Source organism: Diadema antillarum, unplaced genomic scaffold (assembly GCF_040938485.1).
Source record: "Diadema antillarum isolate AM-2024a unplaced genomic scaffold, OU_Dant_1.0 seq00002311_RagTag, whole genome shotgun sequence".
Classification (NCBI taxonomy): Eukaryota; Metazoa; Echinodermata; class Echinoidea; order Diadematoida; family Diadematidae; genus Diadema; species Diadema antillarum.
Window position 1 is genome coordinate 76,194 of NW_027272933.1, and position 22,663 is coordinate 98,856.

At 39.3% G+C, this 22,663-nt stretch overlaps 2 protein-coding genes across 2 annotated transcripts; one reads left to right on the forward strand and one right to left on the reverse strand.

Annotated features, from left to right (window-relative positions):
* Positions 1-588: 588 nt before the first annotated feature.
* Positions 589-6,591, reverse strand: LOC139714544 (sperm-associated antigen 8-like). Its single transcript, XM_071626236.1, has 4 exons — positions 6,378-6,591; positions 2,562-2,754; positions 1,712-1,935; positions 589-903 (listed from the first exon to the last, which is right to left on the reverse strand). The coding sequence occupies exons 1-4, from the start codon at positions 6,450-6,452 to the stop codon at positions 781-783; spliced, it is 615 nt and encodes a 204-aa protein (XP_071482337.1). The 5' UTR covers positions 6,453-6,591; the 3' UTR covers positions 589-780.
* Positions 6,592-6,954: 363 nt separating this feature from the next.
* LOC139714546 (coiled-coil domain-containing protein 112-like) lies at positions 6,955-22,431 on the forward strand. The gene is made up of 13 exons (XM_071626237.1): positions 6,955-6,969; positions 8,229-8,356; positions 8,867-8,988; positions 9,998-10,087; positions 12,196-12,271; positions 13,675-13,864; positions 15,147-15,233; positions 16,284-16,433; positions 17,844-17,981; positions 18,902-18,997; positions 19,736-19,981; positions 20,836-20,954; positions 22,268-22,431. The coding sequence occupies exons 1-13, from the start codon at positions 6,955-6,957 to the stop codon at positions 22,299-22,301; spliced, it is 1,491 nt and encodes a 496-aa protein (XP_071482338.1). The 3' UTR covers positions 22,302-22,431.
* Positions 22,432-22,663: the final 232 nt, after the last annotated feature.

Genomic DNA, 22,663 nt, shown 5'->3' on the forward strand with positions numbered 1-22,663 from the left:
ATTCTGTGATGGTATCTGGACATTCTGTGATGGTATCTGGACTACTTCATGCTCTAAGGACACAAATGCATTTAATTTATAAGCATATCATAATCTTTATCCAGTGGAACATCTTGTGAAATTACAGTCAACCTTGCATAAGTTGAGTGATCCCCTATGTCAAAGGTCTTTTCAAGTCCTCTTCTCTTTATACTCTATTGATTTTAATCCCTCATAATTAGAATTTTCTCAAAGTTAAAGCTACAATATTTCTCCAGTCCAAATAGATTTGACTTAGGCAAGGTTGACTGTAGCTACATTGTGCACCTATTCAGTATTTCACATTCTAGGGTAGGTACAGATGAAGTATGATTGCCACTCACCTGAAATTCACTGAAGAGTGCATGGCAATAAACCACTGAGACAAACAAAAATCATATTCTGAAGTGCCCCCATGGAAGCAGCTATTTCTTTTTGTTGTATTTGGTCACTCTGTTTGGTCTACATATGCAGTGCCATTGGTATACAGTAGATGGGTTTTCAGTGGGGGAAAAAATGGAACAAAAGTAGTCATCACATTTTAGTTACCTAGCTAACAGCTCTAAGGATGCAATGACTTCCCACAAGTCCAGCTCATCAACTTTAGACACAGTGCTTGCAAAGACATGCCATAGTTCCTTGCTGATTGGTGAAGGCAGCTGGTAGAAGACTTTCTGCTCCTCTAAATACCATGTAGGTGTGCACATGTTCAACATTTAGCAGCGTGCTAAGACTAGATCCTAGGATGTTGCTAGAGAGTTGTTATAACCACGGGTGCTGCTCAGCTTCATACGGCTTGGGCTGGTCGAAGCTCTCCTCGATCGGCTTGCTGAAGGACGAGTTCTTCTTGAAGGGCGTGTCCAGCGTCTTCACTTGGGATACGCCCTGCAAAGGATTGAAACACACAGAATTAAAACATAAAAATGGTGATATGAGTATTAATAAGGTATAAAGAAAGAAACTACTGCAATATATCTGCCAACCCTGTAGCTCAAGAAATAGAAACAAGTACATGCAGAAGTAAAATTTGCACAGATAGATAAAAAATTTTAATCAGTCCCTCAGACCTCACTTTTAACAGATGTTCATAAGGTACACTTTAGAAGGATCATTGGCTTTGAAAATGCAGCTTCTCCTTCTCCACTCAATCCCCTCCCCCCCCCCAAAAAAAAGGAGTGTCATGCTTAATGAATACTGCTACCTTAGACTACATGAGTGTATTCCATAATGTTGTCACAACTGTCTACTCTAATACCTACGCTGTAAACTGAGCTCACAAGAATTTTCATAAGTCAAGTACTGCATGCAGAGAAAAATTGGTCTTCAACAACACTTTCATGATAGACACCCATTGCAACAAAGTAGCGGTACTGTATTGTTTTGGTCAGATTCAGTTCAGGTTTCTGTTTTATTTCATCATTTAACTAAACCTATTGCAAAAGAAGGTGAATTAAAACAAAAACATCTAACCTCACTGGTTCTAGTGAGCTTGCTGATGCTCTAATAAATATAGTTTTATATCAATAAAGATTGTAAATATACCTTGTTCTTTGTGTGATAACTTTTACAAGATTGTATGTGTGCATTGACGCCTATATCAGTAAGGTGCGATGACACAATTTCTAGAAAATTCTCAGCAAGGCATGGCCACCAATAATGGATCAAAACTAAAAGAGGTGATCACTGCACTCACATGAATCTTCTCCTTGTGTTCACTCCAGAAAGTGATGGGTTGCTCTGTGTTGACGTTGTGCTCATACTTTGGTGGGGGCAGCACGGACTGAAAGTCATCGATGTTGAAGTCCTTTTGCGTGACTGACTTGTACTCGGCGATGGGTTGGGGTTCACTGACCTCTGCCTGAATGTCCTGCGTGACCTGGGCAAGGAGGGCTCTCTCCATTAACTCCTTTTTCTTTCCTACAATCAAAGACACACACAAAGACAAGACAAACATACAAATGAATGGCCAATATTTACATACACAAATTACATGGGAAACTGATACTTCTACAAATGTGGTAAAGATTAGATAAATCAATTCTTTTTTTCTGTAACATTGGATTTGTTACCTTATGATATAACATTAGAGTATAAAGGATGTCCCAAGAAATGTTCTTTGTCCTAAAGTGCAATATATATTTTACCATATATACTGTAACGATGACTTTAATATTTAAAGTCAAGTTTTGGAATACTGTAAAAGCGGACATTTTTTGTGCAAGTAATTTTTTGTGCTCAGCAGGGTAAGATGTATCTTGCTTGTTTAAATTCCATGGAATCAAAAGATTAAAAGTACAATGTAGTGTAACATACAACAAGCAAAAGTATTTGCATGAATCTATTTTCACACTAATTTCTGGTCACATGAAATGCGCACAAAAATTTCCACTTTTACAGTAATGGAAATACACCAAGACCAGAAAGGAATCATTTTTCCTTGTTTAAATGTTGATGGGAGTTCTGCGTACTTCACCCTTTTGGGGCTGCCATGGGCTCATTGCATATGTTTTAGAAACTTAGACACTACAATGTATACCGCTTACCAACTGTCCTGACTTTTGATTTCTGTGGTTCCTGGTAGGAGTCCATACATGTCGAGAGTTTCTCAGCTGGAGCCTCCAGCTCTCCTGTCAGAATACCCTTGTGGCCATCTTTGTAAGGCAGCGAGCTGTTTGAGGTGTAGCCCTCGCTGTTTGCTAAACCGGCACTGTCCAATCCAGTATCGTATACTTGTCTCTGAGGAAGCAGTAATAGAAGTAAATTTCAAAGTGCTTCATCATCATTACAAATAAGGCATAATCATTCCAGGTATACAGTTATTGTCCCTGTCCTGTTCTGAACCCATCAAGGGCTATTTGGTTTTTTAACCAACTGCATGTTTTGCAGTGTTTTTATTTTTGTGAAATTTGTGAGTTGACTGATATTCGTGAAATATTGTACCATGCAACACAAATACAACTACAAGGGCCTACATGTACATTTGTACTGTACACTGTAGACCCACACTCTATACTGTACATGTACATCATCTCCAACCAAATGGAATGGCCCACTTACAATGTATATGGAATTCAATACCAGACAATATTCGTAAAGCTACCTCTTTCAAGATACACATACCGGTATTCAAACATAATCTTAAGGAGAATTTTATACAAAATTATCATTCATAACTTCTCGACATGCTTGGCTGGCATTATTTCATCCAATCATTATAATTCACAGTTGTCTTTGTACTGTCTCTGTAACGTAAATGAAGTGCTCATGTATCACTGCTGTAGATGTCTTTTTTGTTTTGTTTTGTTCTTCCATCTGTATATTTATTCATCTCTTTTGTTTTAAAAAATATGAGAATGATTGCCACTAATTCATTTTTTCTTTCATTGCTTACCTGGGTCGGCCAGATTTTACGAAAACTTTTAATTCCTCATTCGTTGGCTGCTTCCCTGCCGCTGATCATATGAATTTATTATGCATTCCATAATATATATACTTGTACGTCTTCACTCTGTGCTTTGTCATGTTTATCATTGTCATTCTTTGATGTTTTTTTTTTATTATGCTGAACAAATAAATTCAATTCAATTCAATTCAAATGTCTACTACCTAAAGCAGTATCAGCACAAACCCATACTAAATTCCAAGTTCTACTTTACAGGAGTTTGCCTCTCTCGCTATTCAACACTACACTGTTAATTGCAATGCATCGACCCATCTCGATCATTCTAAGCTCTAATGGTAGCCATGTTGCAGCTGCAGTATAATGTTAGCATGTTCTATCTAGGGTCAGTATAGCCCAACCAGACGCCTTGCAAAGCACGGTGTAAGACAGGCGGGGCCTCGCCATCGCATCGGGGAACGACATCACAACTATAAAACTTATAAAAATGTATATGTTACTTATAGAAATTTATATATTATTCATAAAAAGTGCATGCTTATAATATTACAGAAGGTACAAAAGTCCATATGTAGAAAGTCCTCGCGAAAAGTCCATGGAACAAAAAAATGCACTTTCTAGCGCAATCCCCAACCATCCGGGTTCATCGTTGCACAATTCAAAATGGCGCGTTGACCACTCTGCAAATCATACATGTACGTGCGCGTGCCTGGCTGGAAGTGCAGCAATCTACTGTAAAAGTGGATATTTTTGCACCACTAATTTTTCGCGTTTGGCCGGGAAAGGAGAGTTTTGAGTGTTTTTAATTCCGCGGAATCAAGACATCACGCACAGGATGGCAAGCAAAAATATTTGAGTGCTTTTATTTTCGCGCTAGTTTCTGGTTGTGCAAAATGCACGAAAATTTCAACACAGCAAAAATTTCCACTTTTACAGTATTGCATGCCTGCTCTCTTTGGTAGCAGCATGGTCGACAGCGTGACCTTTAAAAGTGCATTCAGATCGTGTGAACTCAAGATTATCAGATGTACCGTTTCGCACATGCTGCATAGTGTAAAGTGTACTTTATTTTTTCTTGCCGATAAAGAATGAGTTTACTCGACTCAAATTTTCAGCGGCCTCAGCCTTCTTCAGGAGTCTTTTGATGTGTACAGAAGGGCTTGGGGTCAAAGGCCGGGCCCAAGGGTGGGGCCATGGCCGGACCCATGGTCAAGAATGGGTGGGCCTAAACTTGGGCCCACGGTCAGGGGCCCCAAGGCCCAAGGCCGGTCTTTGGCCCCAAACCCCAAGCACTACTGTACATTGTACATATTGTATGTGTAACCAAACTTGTCTGCACCTGGTACCTTTCATCATTTCATCATGGAGTTTTCTTGCACAGGATACTCATGAATGCCGCCCCACCAAGCCGCGTTCACCTATAAGGGCAACGCTAAGCAATTACTAATGTCCCTCAACGATAGATACAACTACATTGTACAAGAACTCATCAGCTCTAGATGCAATCCAACCATTCTACAATTGTACATTAAATTAAAGCTAGAATTCTATGTAGGCACCTACAGATCGCTTTTGTGAACGCACATGGCCGAAAATGGGTAGACACAAGTCATGATTATGTTTAGACATTTGAATAGACATAGGCCCCTATGTCAATATCGATAACCTATCTAACAACATCATACATGTACTTGTATGTACAAATGTAGCGTGATGAAGATTGGTTAATGAGTTTGAGGTGACAAAAACTGATGTCAAGTATCAAAACTCAAAGCGATCACAAAGACAATAGTGATTACATGAGCTTGCTTTGTGTTGCGGGCCGCTCCGGTACAGCTGAGCTATCGCTATTTATACTAATATTGTTAATAGTTAGGGTTAGGGTCAGTAGGGATTGCTCAACTCTGTCAAGACCCAATTGGCAAGACTCAAGCGGGAAGTTGCTAAGTTTTCTTCTGAAAATGAATTAAACTTTAGGAGTATTTTAGCTTAACATCAGTTTGGGAAACCCACTCACAAGGGGGGTCCCTCCTTAGAAGTAACCCGTCCCCCTTATAAGTAACCCCGTCCCCCTTATAAGTAACCCCCGGGGCCTCCTTATAAGGAGTCTCCACGCTTTTTTGCAATGCAACGCGAAAATGAAAGGACTGCGGCAATTCGCTTGATTATGTCCATAAAGCTTCACAAGTTTCCTAGTTACTCACGAAATTTGAGCAAAATCGGTTTGAGGCATCATATCTAAAATCATGGATTTAAATGCGATGTCAAACGACCCATGCGAATGCTGAAATGCGAGCGATTACTGGCGTGAGTGTCGCCAGGCGCGGCGGCGCGGCAATGCTTGAGTGCAGACGTGGCGACTGAGTCTGCCACTCAGTCGCCACGTCTGCACTCAAGCATTGCCGCGACTGAGTGGCAGACTCAGTCGCCACGTCTGCACTCAAGCATTGCCGCGCCGCCGCGCCTGGCGACACTCACGCCAGTAATCGCTCGCATTTCAGCATTCGCATGGGTCGTTTGACATCGCATTTAAATCCATGATTTTAGATATGATGCCTCAAACCGATTTTGCTCAAATTTCGTAACTAGGAAACTTGTGAAGCTTTATGGACATAATCAAGCGAATTGCCGCAGTCCTTTCATTTTCGCGTTGCATTGCAAAAAAGCGTGGAGACTCCTTATAAGGGGTGCCCCGGGGGTTACTTATAAGGGGGATGGGGTTACTTATAAGGGGGACGGGTTACTTATAAGGAGGGGCCCCCCTTGTGAGTGGGTTTCCCGAACTGACATTGGTGTCTAGATTATTAGGCAAGTTTCTAACAAGTGATATCTACAGGACAGCATCTATTTCTCATTTTGTCACTGCAAGAAGAATTTGCCACTCATAACTTTGTCTAACGTTTAAGTCCCAATTCGTGTATACAATGTACGTTTAGTAGGTTTTCTAAACGACACTCACCTCTTCCACCCAATTTTCCATGAGACATCGTCCTCCAGAATTATTAAGGGTCCTCGCCGAATTTAGTGTCGCCATTTTCTACTCTCACAACAAACTCAACAATAAATCCGCAACCAAATAGACTAGAACTATCTGGTGTCTTTAATGATTTGTGCTGTGGAGGTTACTCCTTAGACAGTTGGTGTGGTGTTGTGGCGTTTTCCTGCTGCTGCTAGCTACTTACGGTATAGTAGGCCCCTACGGAGATTTCTAAAGCTAGGTCTTGTTAGGTTCTTCGCATTGCAAATGTACCGTACCCTATACTGTACGTGTATGTACGTATCTACACGTATTGTACACTAAACTTGCAAATTGTTTACTGTTTCTATGTCAGCAAACTCCGATCGCGGGTAATATTGATAAATTGTTATCTTTTGGAACATCATTGAATAATTTTGAAATAAAAAGAAATGTTAAAATATAAATATAATTATTATTAAATTTCATGTAAGTCTATAATTACATGATTACACACGACAAATTTTAACATCTAAGTTCTTCTTAAATCTTTATGAGAGTGCCTTGACAAGGAAAGAAGATGGCGACTGCTTCGGTAAGAAAAAAATATCGAGTAATTCGACAGCGTAAACAATATAGTTTGTTCCAAGAATTGTCAGTAGGTTTTGATGTTCAAGGAAACCATTATGTTTTCTACTGGAATTATCAAATTTCACTTGTTGATGTCATATCGTAAAGCCTGAATTGAATTGCGAGTATCGAGTACACCGGCCAGTTTGTATAGCAGTCCGATGTGTTCAAAATTGCGTTAGTAAATTAATTTACTATGCTGTGCTGTAGCTGTGCACTAATTGATTAGCTAGCTGTGCAGCCAAACAGGCGGAGCTTCAAGTTGGTAGTTTGAAATAGTAGCATGCGCATGAGGCATTTTGAAGGGTCCCCTGTCTGCCCCGTGTAGTGCTAGATATATTGAACTAGTAGGCTAGTGATGTGTTTGAGCGTATTCGTAATCATGGTATTTGAGTTCACAAATAATGCACATATTAAATGACTTTATTTGATACATTCTATTTCTAATAACTGTCTGTGCTAATTTTGCTGGTAAAAAGCTGGTAAACTGTAGTGTAGGGTCTAGTTAGTTTAGGTAGTAATTTAGTATTAGTACTTAGTAGTGTAATCGGTAATTAGTACTGTAGTTACATGTAGTTATGTAACTAGTTTGAAGCTACCACAAGTGACTCTATAACATACTGGCACTCAAGGCGGCAGTTGCATTGAAGTTTGCTGGTAAATTACTGTAATACTGACTACTGTATCATCATACATGTACTATCATATAAATTACAGTACAAAAGGCACATATAACTACATTGAACGTTTAAAATGTGTATCACAATACAATAGGTTACCATGATTTGAACATACATGTATATACTATTACTGTATAACAACCACCTGTCTATGACGACAACATGGCATGTTTCTTTTTCTTAAGTGGTTAACGTTCTTGTAGGCAAGGGTGACTGTAAATGAAACAAAGCACTGATAAGGTGCGATATAGAGTTTCACTCTGCCAGTCATTGCAATGGTGGAGCTATTGCAGTGAAAAACCGATGCAGAAAGTTACATCTCTCTGACTGCAGGCTGGGCAACACTTAGATTGAAGACTTCTTCTGGAATTAGATTGTATCTTGAGAAAAACGCTGCCATATACCTTGCATTTATTGTGTAGAGATATGTTTAGTACAATTCTGTTTGGATTTTTTTTGTGTGTCATGTTTAATTGATTATTGTCATGCACTGTATTTTCATATTCTTGCCTTTGAGAAATGCTCCTTGTTTCTTATTTCACAGAAAGGAAAGCGCAATGATGTGAAAACATCTGCAAGAAATGGAAACAAGGGACAGTGGGCTCAGAAGAGCAACCCAGATCAAGTCAAGAAGATAGAGCTGCTCAGGGAAATTGATCAGCTTGAGAAAAAGTACGTTCATGGTGTAACAGTATTTTGAAAGAAAAGTTTCTGGCCAGAATTTCTAACAAGATCTCTTTGTTCCAGTCCTACTGATTTGTTGCTGATAACAAGTGCACTTTTGAAATTAGCATATTGTTTTTGCTATGAAGACTTCCAGTCAGAAAGTAGTGCATAATTTCAGGTGTTAAATAGAAAGAAAGAAATAAACACACAGTAGTTTCTGTTGACGCCCCTTTAGTACCTTCCATGTGCATGTACACTAAAAGATATTAGAGCCATATGATCACACTTTGGCCGACACCAGTCAATTGAAATCTGAAAGTAAAACAATAACAACAGCCAATCAGTATTCCTTATTCCATATCCAAGACATCAATTATGCAGGTTGCTTCTGCAGTGATCTCCAGCGTACTATACATGTTCACAGGAAACATTTCATTGATGATGATATTGATGACTACTCTGCTCAACATGTAAGATGCAATTCCACAACAAATGGAGTGTTCAATCTGTTTTCAGAGTTGTTGCCCTTGAAAGAGAAAAGAGCACTCACATCTACAGCAAGCGGAGCGAATTTAGACAGGAGTACCATGAGCTGGAAGAGCAGGAGTCAAAGACTGTCAATGACAGGAAAGCTGAGAGTGAGTATAAAAGCAAGTTTGGCATCACATGCGTTGTCATGACAATGACCTTTAACCCTTATCTGAGCAATTTTGTGTTAGGAGACATAAATTTAGGTACCAGGTTCATGCATGCCTGTCCAACATGAAATGCAGTGTGTGGTGCTGCTACTGTCTGCTGGCTGCCATCTGCATAATGTATTGTAAGCAGTATGCAAGCAGGTCTTGCTTTATATATGGCATCATGAGAGTGACCTTTAACCCTTACTTTAGCTACGTTGAAACTGTAGACATACACTTAGATTCCAGGAGCTTTCATATCAGGGTAAGATGATCTGTTATGTGCTGTGCCACTGGTGTCAGCTGGCCACCATCTTAACCTGTTGAGGACGGACTGATTTTGTTACAAGACGCATTTCGCATAGACACCTGTATACCTGGGACCCATCCTCAACTGGTTGATATTCTGTATATGGCTGTTGCATATCCTGTTTACTGCCAAATACACACTTTGTAGGTGTGTTACAGCAGGCAAGAACAATTCTACTACTGTACCCATCAGATCAGTTCTGTGTTCAAGTAAAATTGGTCTTTACTCATCAAAGTAGACATCAGGAATGGTCGTTGTGATTTTAATCTTATTTTTTAACTTCATGTCATGAATGTTCACAGGGGTTCATATGGAAATAGTTGTTTGCATACATTGCAAATTTTCAAAAGCATCCTAATTGTTAAATTCATATCTGACTCTTTTAGCAACACAATCTAAAAGATTACATTTCCTGTTTCTACCATGAATAGGCAAATTTTTGTAATTTTTGTCCCAATTTTGTGCATATTCATTGAATTCAATGTGTTCCCTCTAATCTTTCTTCAGTACTATATGATATATATGCAGTGATAGTGAAATTTAACAATATGAAGATGATAGTTTCTGCAATAATAATCTTCAGGACTTACATGTAATGAACCTCAGAGCATCACCTCCAAGAGTAAACATGTTATGAATCTCGTTTTCATGTGACTGCAGAGACCAAGCTGTCGGGACAATTGTCCAAAATGAGGAACAGTGTGGATAAATTCCAGCATCAACTGCAGAATGTGCAGCCAACTCCAGAGTGTGAGTTTTCAAAACAAGGATTTTTATGATTCATTTTTCTCCTTCCACATCCTCTTTCTAGTGCTGTGAATGATGTACATAGATCTGTGCTTTCATAACTGAAATCTTTTTATTAAAGTGCTTTCTTTGTCTCTTGACATAATTGATATTTTAGTGATTATATGAATTATGTGATTCTGAATGCAAACTTTACATTAATGGCATGCACACATTCTGTTAATCACATTTTTCTATCTCTGCATTACAATTACTGTAAAAGTGGAAATTTTCGCGGTGTGGAAATCTTAGCACATTTCGCACAACCAGAAGCTAGCGTGAAAATAAAAGCATGCGAGCATTTTTGCATGCCATATGTTCCAGTAGTTCATGGCCTTATTCTGCATAATTAAAAACACACGAAATTCCTCTTCCCCAGCCAAGTGCGAAAAATAAATCACACAAAAATATCTACTTTTTCAGTATATGTTTCTAAATCACACGATATAAACTAAATTGAGTGGTCTCAGACCATGATATCGAAAACGATGTCAGATGAAGATTGCACATGATTATGTATTATAACTTGCAATAGAGGCTGCAAAGATCATTATAGAGAACATGCCTCAGTGGCCAATCTGCCAGTTAAGGTTATCATTTGTATGCATGAGATAATTAAAAGTCAACTTAGGTCCAGTTTCTGGACATTGCTGGACTTTCAGTGATCACTTGATGGGATGTTGATTTCATTCACAGTCTATGTTTCTTCTAACAATAATTTATCAATAAAGCAATGTAGTTACCTACCAGTCATCTGTATTTGTGTAGTGCAGAGTACAATGTACAGTACCCATTGTAGAGTTTAGATTATGCCTAGGATATACATTTGCACACGTATACAAGTCAACAACATGAAGCTGTACTGTGAGATCTCAAATGACATTGCTTAACATGAGGGTTACTATACTGAATGTTGATACATTATGTTTACATTTTATGACACTTACCTACTTTTTTTTTTTTTTGCATGAGCTTTAGTCAGCTGACTTCAATGCCCTGTTCTTTCATGTCAGTATATTACGTGTGTGTGTGTGTGTGTGTGTGTGTGTGTGTGTGTGTGTGTGTGTGTGTGTTTAGTCCTATTTCAATCTCGAGTTTTTTATTTGAAATGTTGAAAATGACCATAAAAGATAACTTCTGCATTGTTTATTTTCTGAGAGTCACCTTTTCTTAAAGGGGAATCGTCCCAAACATGTACGTGAATTCAGTTTATGCAGAAAAACTAAAAGAGCACATCAGTATCAAAAGTTTGAGGAAAATTGAGGTTTCTGTAAAATTCCTATGCCATCATCACTATTATGTGGAATTCTCATTCTGTTTTCTTTTCAGAGAGTAATCTTAAACTCTGACGTCAAGTTTTGTATCAGGATAAAAATCTGCGTCTTACTGGACACATTTCATCTTCATGGAATAGTGCTCTTTCCAGATATTCACATGGAATGTACTCCATTTTGTATGTTTCATTCATTCCCAATCCCTAAATTGCTTGATGTAACCTTAGTGGAGTTCTTGGAGTATTTGTAAAATCCTGGTATGTACACAGGTGGGAGAAACTCACCCACCCTCCCCCCACCCCTAGATCCATTTGATCAATACAATAATGGAAAAACCTTGCTCCTGCTGTATACATTCTGCGGAAGTGCCCTCATAATCCTCTCAGTGATGTCACTAGCAAGGCCAGGGGAGGGTTCAAATCTCTGTGTTCCTTGAATAATGCATTCTAAATTCACAGACTTGTTGTGTCCAGGGCATTTGCTGGATATGTTTTGTTTTTGTTTTTTGTTGTTGTTGTTTTTTTTTTTTTGTAGCATGAAGGGAATGACTCCCTCTACATAAAAGGAAGCAAAGTGTGATCTGAAAGGCTGTTAAGGGCCTTGTGCATGATGATTCAACACATTGTTCCCTCTAATAAAAAAATCTCGCTTTTCTTTGAAAGCTCTGTATAGTAGCTGTGTGATAGTGTGAATGATGGCATGCACAATAGCCCATGCTGCAATAAAGTCTCTGGTGTCAGTGGCGCTATGTGGTGATACAGACTCTTTTGTACTCTCTCTATCTCTCACGCACTCCAGTTGTAGAAAAGCTAAAGGAAACAATGGAAGACATTGAGTCTGTGGTCAATGCATTCAAGGATCAACAGAGGAAGATGTAAGTCACTTTGTATTGATCAGTCACACACATACATGTGATCTTTCATCGTAAAACCAACAAGTTGCCAAATATTCCTCATTCCCAGAAAATGGAGGAAAATAATGCTAAACTGACTTTTTATTTTCATTCTATTCATAAAGAAAAAAAGATTCCACAAAATATGTGGAAACATTATTTTGACTTAATTGTATGCTATGAAATGACACATTTAGGTATCAAGGAAGGATTATGCATGTAGAAAATATCAAACCAGCGACAAGAATAACAAACTCCTTGATTTGCTGGGGCACTATCATGCAGTCTACAGAGAAATAATCCCATGCAATGTTTTGTGGGTTTAGTAATATAAGGTACGTTACACTATGATGTGCCCTCTATAACATGCAAACAGGCATATTTGTGTTTGTGTGGCAAAAATGAGATGGAATCAATGATATGGATTTTGCAACAAGTATGGATTTCTGTATGTATTTTCAAATGAGGAAGTACAGTTTACTTTTAGGAATCATAAAAGATGATGGATATTTCTGTGATAAAAGCATAAAGGCGTGTATACTATAGACTGTTCTTGTGGAACAAGTTTTAATGTGTCCATGTCTGAATGAAATAATATAGCCAGACTTTGATATTGTAAGGAGAATGTCATGTAGGACACGAATGAATGCAAAGAAGGATACACAAGTACTTATATTCATAAGTGAACATTACTAAATATGGCTGGTTTAAAATGGTGCGTAAAATGGAAATGCCTTTCAAATCTGAACTCATTACTGGTATATATTTCAGATGTGTTTTGGTATTCAAGCAACTACACTTGTATGAAATGTTTCACCATGTACAGTAAGCGATCATCTTGTGTTTGCTGGTCAGAGAAATGCTCAACGATTTATCAGACAAAATTACCAGTCCTGAAGAAGCAAGATGCATTCTGTATTTGCTGATATGTTTGATAATGTGACTCAATATTGTTCATGCTGTTACATCATAAAATGAATTATCTGTGAGCAGAATTGAAAGTATTAGTAATGTCACCTGGGCCCTGTTTCGTAAAGCTGTTCGTAAAGTTACGCATGACTAACCGGACTACTTTATAACTAGAGTTTGAAATTTGCAAATGATAATGATTACTCTTACATTTTAACACATTTTTAGTTGAAAGTACATTGTATATTTTTGCCCCAATGTAGATGAAATATTGGCATATAGTTGTACTTCGTTAAAACGTAAGAAAAAAATGGGCACACATATTGGCACTTCATATTCCAGTCGTTCGTTAAGTCCTGCGTAACTTTACGAACAGCTTTGTAAAACAGGGCCCTGTTATGTTCCAACATTGTATTACCTTGTTAGTCGTTGCTTTGCCTATAGATGTCTCTAGGTTCACTTTCTTTATTTTGCAGCTATGAAGAGTTGATGAGGGAGGAAAAGATGTTGTGGCAGGAGATCTTGGCTGTTGAGAAGAGATTTGAATCCTGGGCCCAGGCTCCTCCCATCACCATCCCCCAGACCAGGCCTGCTGCTAAGCCTCAGCCACTCTCCTCAGCCCGCAGTGCTCTGTCATCCATGCCTCCAGAGGTGGCTGCATTTGAGGTAAATTGCAACTGTTTACTTGTATTCATGTAATGCTTTGAGCTAGCATGTTAGTGTCTGTAAGCGGAGATGTGATGGATGGAAAGTGTGCGAAATGTGTGAAATAGTGAATGAGTGATGTTTTTCCCCTGTATTTTTTGCCAATTTTACCCCAATTATCTTCTTTGGAGTAGCATTGATACAAGAGGTGCATACAAGCAGATTTCATGTGCTTATTACTGCCCTGTGATTATTTGAGGAATAATCATCTTTATTGTAATTTTAGAAATGTCTGATGCTTTCATCAATGTATGAAAATGTATTTTCTTCTTCACCATCTTCATCTTCTTCATTTGTTTCTTCTTTGGTTTCTTCTTCTTCCTTCTATTTATCGTCATATCTTTTCATATTTGTTTATCATTTTTTTTTTTTTTTACTCTGAAAGAATCAAACCTAGTCTTGTTTTAGATGAATACTTATGCCAAGCATCTTGTGTACTTCTGATAAGATAATAGGCAAAAACTAAGCTCCAAAACTATAAATGGCCTAAATCAGTTCTTAACCCGTTGAAGACAAGTCCCGAGTATACTCGAACAGGTGTCTATGGAAAATGCATGCTGTAGCAAAACCAGCCCATCTGCAATGGGTTAAAAAAAATGTGATACAGTGTAATGAATAAAAACACACTGCTCAACAGCTGAAATCCGTGTTCACCTAACAGGCTTGTATCAGCAACCCAATCCTTTGTTTTGGTGTGAAGGTAATTATGCATCATGATGAAAATGAGAATATCAAGAAAGTGATCATGCCATGAGATGCATACCGTCATATTGCAATGCAAGCAAATCTTTTGCATTTTGGATCGTAATTTCATTATACGTGTAGGGGCGCTATGGCACAGTGGATTAAACTCCCGACTCCCAATTGGAGGACCCGAGTTCGATTCCCGCCCAGTGCTCATGTCCTTGGACAAAATGTTTTTACCCACCATGTCCCTCTCGACCCAGGTGTATAAATGGGTACCTGGCAATGCTAGGGTAACAGTAATGGCAAGGCCCTCTGGTGGAGCAGTGGCAACACTGAATAGGCTACCCGCGATGAATAAGACCCTATTATTATTGTTATTATCAGCTATCCAAATCATCTGTTCCCAATTATTTAGCAAAGGATACACACTCCAAACACTCTGGTTTGAATGCATAGCAGATGACCCAGCAACTAGCACTGCATGGTATTACATGCTTTCTATCAGCCCCTTCATCCCTTTCATCTATTTCCTATTTTCTTTTTTCTCCCGGCACAGAGATTCCTTCAACAGACTGGGGGTCACCGTGGAGGCTGGGACGAGTATGACCACGGGACGTTCATGAGGATACGAAACAAGTATAAAGTAAGTCAACTGATTCAAGGCCAAGCAGTGCTGGGAAACTGCACCAGATATAATTGCAAATTATCCATTTTATCTTGCAAGTGCCTTTAATACCCTGCAGAAAGTGTTATGCCCCACACATGCAAAGGATGATTTACACAGCAGAGTTGGCCGAGACATCAATCTTGCGAACCGTTCTCCCCAAATATTTACTTTGTGTCGCTTTTCATACTGACAACAGTATCTACAGCTTTTGTCATGAAAGGCCCCTACCTCAGATGCGAGTTTTGTGTGCTAGTTGCTATTAAACTCTTCACTGTCCAGTATTACTTTACTCCCGCTTTTGAATTTATCACTTATCAAATCAATTTGAAGCAAATGTTAGTATTGTCACTAAAGCAAGTGTGTTGGCTCTTAAGAGCATCCGTGCATACACCTATGGTATATCTTTTGTAGATATTATGCTGCGCTTTGTGGTTTGGGATTGAGAATTCAATATCCAAGTTTTCTGTATAGCAAGAAATATTCACAGCATGAAATTTTCCTGAATTTGAGCCTATGGCCTTTTTCGTGGCATGCAATTTCGCGAATTGCCACTGGCATCCAATACAGAAAGTGTATGTGAACACTTTCGCATGCATTGTGATTTTGTGAATCAATTTGCTTTCACAAAATTCACACAATTAAAATGCATGTGAATGTTTTACAGTATACATTGACTTCTTTCTCCTTACTCCTTTCCTAAATGGTAAAAAGAAAATGGAAGGTAGGGTGTAGACTTCATTATGTTTATAGGAGTAGTGATAGTAAATTATTTTTGAGAAAGATTATTCTATTACGCTTGGAGGATACAGCAACTTTGCTACCTGGTATTATTTTCATATCTGACATACCGATATGCAGTTTATGTCATTTCTTTTTTCTGTTTACATGAGTGACTCTACGTTTCCCTTATGTCATTTTTTCAACAAAGCTCAGTCGGCTTTGATCGAAGAGTACCTGAAGGGGGGTATGATGACATCATTTTGAGGTCACACTTGCAGAACTTTCAGCATTGTTTGTCATAAACAGGGGCGGAGAGCATTTATGGACGAGGCTGCAGTGTCGATGCCAGGCCGCAACATCACAGATGTCACCGCCCACGAGAGCTGGTACCAAGAATACTCCACGCTGCTTCAACGCAAGAAGGAAGCTATTCAGAAGTGGCAACTTGTGAAAGAGGTAGAGAAAGTTTATTGGCAGAGTTGCCAAGTAATGTATTTTGGTGGGTTTTTTTTGTTGTCATGTTTGTTATGCCTTTTTTGTTAGAAAAGAAGAAAATCTGCTTCAGAAATGAAATATATGACTATCTGAAATTTAAGGTAGCATGGTTTGTATTTATCGTATCCCAATTTATGAACTGAAGTATATTCACGTTTGTCTTTTTCCCATTCAGGATACCATATGTGTTTTTAAAGCATGCTTCAGTACTATTGTTTAGGCAGAGGTTAAAATGGCTGCCACAGAATGGTAAATGTAAGCCTTCTCATCATGCATTACTTTTCTATGTTGCTCGCTGAGTATTTGCCTAGAAATGTTTGTTTCTTAGGGGGAAAAAACGAAGAAGAGGGTATTGGACCATTCACTGTTGATGTAATCATTGCTCGCTAAATGCCACTGTGGAGTATGAATACCATACAAGTGCAATGAACACAAAACACAAAGCAGATCGCTCAATAGGGTCTAGGGCAATTACCCTTTCCCTGGCCCTAATCCTAATCCTAATCCTGAACCTAACCCTAACCCTATTCCAAGAACCCTAAACCTAACCCTAACCCTAATCTTTACTCTAACCTTACCACTAACCAGTATTTGGCCGGGGGGATAATTGCCCTCTGGGGGTAATTGCCCGGATACGTGCTCAATAGCCCCATGTACTGTAATCTCACACACCTGAACATGCTGGTCTTTCAGTTCTAGTGAAAGAGGGATTATCAGGTGTTAATGCACAGTGAATAGACTTGACCAAGGCTGAATGAAGTCTGCATGTATAGCAACCAGTATACCCTGAAAAAGATGGTATTAGAATTAGATGTACTCAGTTCCATGTGTGTGGTATGCCTTATATATTATTTGCTGTCTCACATGAAAACTCTACCTTGAAGTTTTGTCATGTGAATGCCAATATTCCTTTTCGTTTTGATGGAGAGGGGGAGGGGGGTGGGGGATGAGGGTTCAATCTTGTGCAGTGCTGTGATTTGAAGAGAGTAACCTAAACTTTGCAGCCAACTACACTGTATAAGTACACTAGATGCTACCAGCATTGATATTGGCAATGAGGACTTGTCTTATGTTTTTAAACTAGAAGAAGATTTGTTATACAATTTGTAGTGTGTAATCTTTTTGGCATAGTGAATTCTGACTTAATCCTCATGAAAAAATGAAAAGACAACCTTGCGGAGTGTTGCCCCCCTCCCTTTGGCTTATGAAACAATATTTTACTTTTAATGGGTAAGTTGAAGACTCAAAACTCGAGTCTCCACCTCCTTTCCCCTGCCCTATTACCTGTATAATGTGAACCCTCTTTCACTTTGAAATCTCGTTGCTGTACCGTTGTTATTGTTGTTGTTTTTTGTTTTGTTTTGAATAAAGGCTCAGAGGGATGAACTGATGTCCCACGTGGGAGAGGAGGACGACGCGGATGTGGCCAAGCAGAAAGCCTCGGACAAGGCAAAGAAGAAGCTCGAGGAAGAGAAACATGAGAGATTCTCAAAGCTGAACGCCTGGAAGGTATCATCATCTACCATAGACTTTATATACAGTCATGACAGTAACTGCTGGATGTATGATGTCCAAATAATGTACATATGATTTCTTGCTCACTCTATCTTCCCAGTGGCGGATCCAGAGGGGGCGCAACCGGTGCACGCACCCCCCTTTATTTTTCGTTAAAAACAAAAGAAATGAAAAGAAAAAAAAAACTGAAGTGAAACCCGGAAGTGGCACCAGAAATATTAGTTACGCCCCCCCTTTACAGAGTTCCTGGATCCACCCCTGCTTCCTGTTATCTTTGAAAGGATATGACTATTTTATCTTATAGTGTAAATTGCCACTGTTGTAGAGAAAACATTGGTATATTTACAACATATAGCTGTTCATCTAGAGTTTCAGTATACAGATCCAGTTTCTTTGAACCGATTCAGGTCTTAACTACTATTTACCTGACATGCTCACCAGCAAACTGTACCCCTGTGTGAAAGATTGTAATGATAATGATGGTGTGGATATGAAGAACTGCAACTGATTGCTTGTAGAATATAAAGATCCCCTGATGAGGTTGTGTTACTAAGGCACCTTGGTTCTCTGTTTTTGGTTTAAAAAGAGTTTACAAGATCACATTTGTTGGTTGTCCGTACAATATCTCTCAAATCCAAGAAGACAGAACAATCTCCAGCTCAATCCTTGATATGCTTTATCAGTGAAAGCGTGCGTATAGTAAAGTATGAAGATTACATGCACTGGTGTATTTCGTATTTCTACACTTATGTGTAACATACTTACAATCCACGCTATAGATTATTGCTCTCAATCAGGAGCTTTAGTTTGTTTGTTTGTTTGTTTTTTCAGGCCAGTTATTGCCTCCAGTATTAGCTAGATAGAGATGAAGGATTCATATTATAGTTGTCTTTTTAATTTGTTTGCCTTGACAGGTGCAAAAGGAATTAGAACGAGCAGCTGAAGACGAGAGGAGAATGGAGGAGGAGTACAAAAAAGCCAAGAAGCAAGAACTTGAGAGACAGAAAAAGGTATCAGTTGGCTCATTTCTCACTGAGCTACTTTGTTATGGACGTCCTCATGGTGGGAAACAATAACTTCCTTTTGTACCACACTCTTCTTCATCTTGAGGTGAAGTTATAAGTGTGAATATCTTGTTATCCCTGGCTTCTTGATTGCCGTCTCCACCATCTTCAGTCTACATGTCTTGACATTTGTGAGGAGCCAGGTTCATTGAAGCAGAAACTGGTTCTTTAGGAAAACAAGTCTTCGTAATGTAATTTATGAAATGGTGATATGGATCCTAATCAAATGATTGGCTGAGAGCCATCTTCTAATCAGTCTTTTATTTTGCCCAAGGGAACAAATTTACTTTCCACCGGACATTAGTATATGACTCGTACTAGCAACCTCTCAATGCTCAGCTGCATGTGTATTACAAATGCATTGAATTGTTTGTCTGTGTGGTTCAGTTAGCTTAGAGTGGATACTGGTATGATGATCTCACAAAAATAGTTGCCACAGAAATTACGTTATCACACTGTTTTATAAAACAAATAATGCACATTACTTGGTCTGCCAGTAGAATATTAACTTTTGACCAGTTTGCAACACACTCGGCTTTGCCTCATACATTTGCCACTGTTCCAAAATGGCTATCAGATGGATGATTCTATTAACAACACCCTGTGTATTGTGCATTATTTGTGTAAAATAACCTTTATTTGCTTGTCTATTTGTTCTTTGTGCAAATTTTTTGTTATTTTCAGATGGAGACCAAGGCTCTAGTCCAGATTCACATCCAGGAGCGGAAGGAGGCGGAGCTCTTGAGGCAGTTAGAGGAGGAGACCCGCAGGGAGGCAGAGGCGGAGGAGAAGAGGCGGGCAGCGGCCCAGGAGAGAGTGCGCTTCCTGGAGCGGGACAAGAAACAGCTGGAAGGGAGACTAGCCAAGGAGAAGGCCAGGGTGGAAGAGGAGCGACGGAAGAAGCAGAGGCTGGAGAGACTGAAGGGACAGGTCAGTTCAGTTGCCATGGTTACTGTAAAACCAAGAATGTTCGCGTGCATTTTGATTTTGCGAAATTTCGCGAGCGCCAACATTCGCGCAATCAGAATGCGCAAGAGAGTTCTTTTCTACACAATATGCATTGGATGCTGATGGCAATTCGCGAAAATTTCTTGCTGCGAGAAAAGGCTGTCGGCTCCAATTCGCAAAATTTACATGCCACGAATATATTGGGTTTTACAGTACCGAGTGTGCATGACCAACTCATCACCAAATTTTTTTGTTTCCAAGGAACACATGACTGCAGTACATTGTAGCTCTAACAGCATTGATAGGATTCTTGTCTTCACCATCTTCACCTTAATACTCAGCAGGATGACTTAATACTTGTGTAACTTTTTTTTTATGCACTGCCTCCCAAGAGCAGGCAAATTTGTCTGTTAAAAACTTAGTGATTGATTGAGTACAGAAATGATTACAAATGCATCACTCATTATCATGCAGCTAGCGTGATCACAAACTGCCGGCCTTGTCTTGTGTGTTTGTGATGCAACCTTTCAGTATTAAAATCAATAATATTGTGCTTCTAATGGAGATAAAGTCTTCAATAAGAATTATACAAATGTAACACAGTTGCAGATACATGGTAGTAAGTAAGAACCACATTTCATACGCATTATTTCAGAAGCAGTGATGCTTTCTGGCAAGTATGGTCTAGATAAGTTGTTTAATTCTGTACATTGCATGGAAAATTTTATCAGGAAAAAAAGAGAAAAAAAACGTTCAGGAAAGGATAAGCATTGTTATGATGCCCAATATGTAAGAATTATGTGAATAAAGTTTGTGACATTCATTCACAAATTCAGGTGGAGGTTCAGGCAAAGAGGGATCCGACCAGGCTCTACCAGCTGACGGCCGGATGGAAGGAGAGAAAGAAAGATACATCCAGTGGCTCCAACGGGCCTGTGCTTCATATACCCCACAGGTGGGTGTGGTCATTTCTTCACAAGTATGCATCAAATGTGTTTTGCCAGTTAATGCCATGAACACTTCATTTTTCTGCTCGATTGATGTGCATGGAATACACACGAAAAGAAATGCAAGTTCCACAAACACTGCTGGCTTACGGTTTATTGACACAGATATGGATGCATGGGACTGTAGGATCGATGATAAACTGAATTGACCAAATTTTGATCAGGAATGTTTTTTACTCTCTTCCACCAATTACAATGTATGTACTCTGGCACTTAGCTAAAACTTGTCAAGCTTTTTCATCAGCGTTCAGTAATCCATCCAGACTTGATCTAGTTGTGTAAAATTAGCAAGTCCATTCAGGTGTAGCAATGTGCCTCAGTTCAATAGGCAGACCAGGGTGACACAGTTGGGATTATGTGGATTACGAGGTAGGTAATCTCCATTCATTGACAACGACCCAGTAGTTTCCAGACATCCATGTCAGATTGCAAAGAAAGCACTCCGGCAGCATGCATGCAAAAGGGTGAACAAAGCAGAGTAATGGGTAGCCCTAAAAAACACCCCCCCCCCCCCCCCCCCCCCCCAGCTGCACAAAAGTGAAAAGCCAAAAAAGCCCGACCTGGTTAGGGTTAAGCTTTATTCTCATTTTTATATTTTGTGTCACATGATTGGGTAAGAAAGTTCTATCTTTGTGAGCCATTATGGGGGATTTTTTTAAATACCTGCAGTTCACATTATGTCTCCCAAAATTTTGAACAAAAAATACAATGGTTGTGTTGTACAAATACAGACATGTCATTAGTTCCAGCTTTGCATTAGATATTATAGAGCTATTATAAAAGTAGAGTGTGCAGACCAGTGGCGGATCCAGGGAGGACCGCAACTGGCGCACATCCCTCCCCCCTTTATTTCTTGTTGAAACATAAGAAATAAAAAGAAAAAAATGGGGGGAGGGGTGCGTGCGTCCCCCCTTTAATTTTGTAAACGGGCCCCCTCTTTACGGAATTCCTGGATCCGCCCCTGCAGACTATCTATACAGGTCTGCCAACATTCCCACATCCAAATTAGGGAGATTCCACACAGCAATCAGGTAGACATGTGTGTGTTTCATGCATTTCAGTGGGTGAAAATAATTCCCAAATCAGGGATTTTTTAATATTCTCTTATTCAGACATGAACAGAATTTGACATTTTCAGGGAGACTCCTGCAGAATCAGGGAGACGTGGCAGCTATGTGTATTGTCATAATTGTATGAAATGGAATGAAATGGATTTTCATGTTGTCTCTTTGTCTCTCTCTTATTCTCTTTCTTTTTGTAGAGCAATACCATCGTGGAGGGCTGGACCTTCCTGAGAGACAATTTTATTCCATCGGCACCCAAACTTTGATTCCCTCCTATTGGAAGTGAAGCATTTTTATCTCACCCGAGAGAGAGACATTGGAAGCCACATAGCAACGTTGCAGAGTCTGTGACACAGACTACCACCAGGCTGTGTCATCTGCCATATTACGAACAGATCACTCACATGAGTATGGCTTACCTGTTATCAACCCTGACAGCTTTAATGAGGAGTGAAAATTGTCAGTGTGGTATTGAACATCATAGTTCTACTATGAAATGAAGTGTTAGTTCCTGAGATATAGTGGACAGTTCAAGTACTACAACAGAATGGCACATTGTAGACCACTGTCACTGGTGTGTTTAGCAGCAAGCA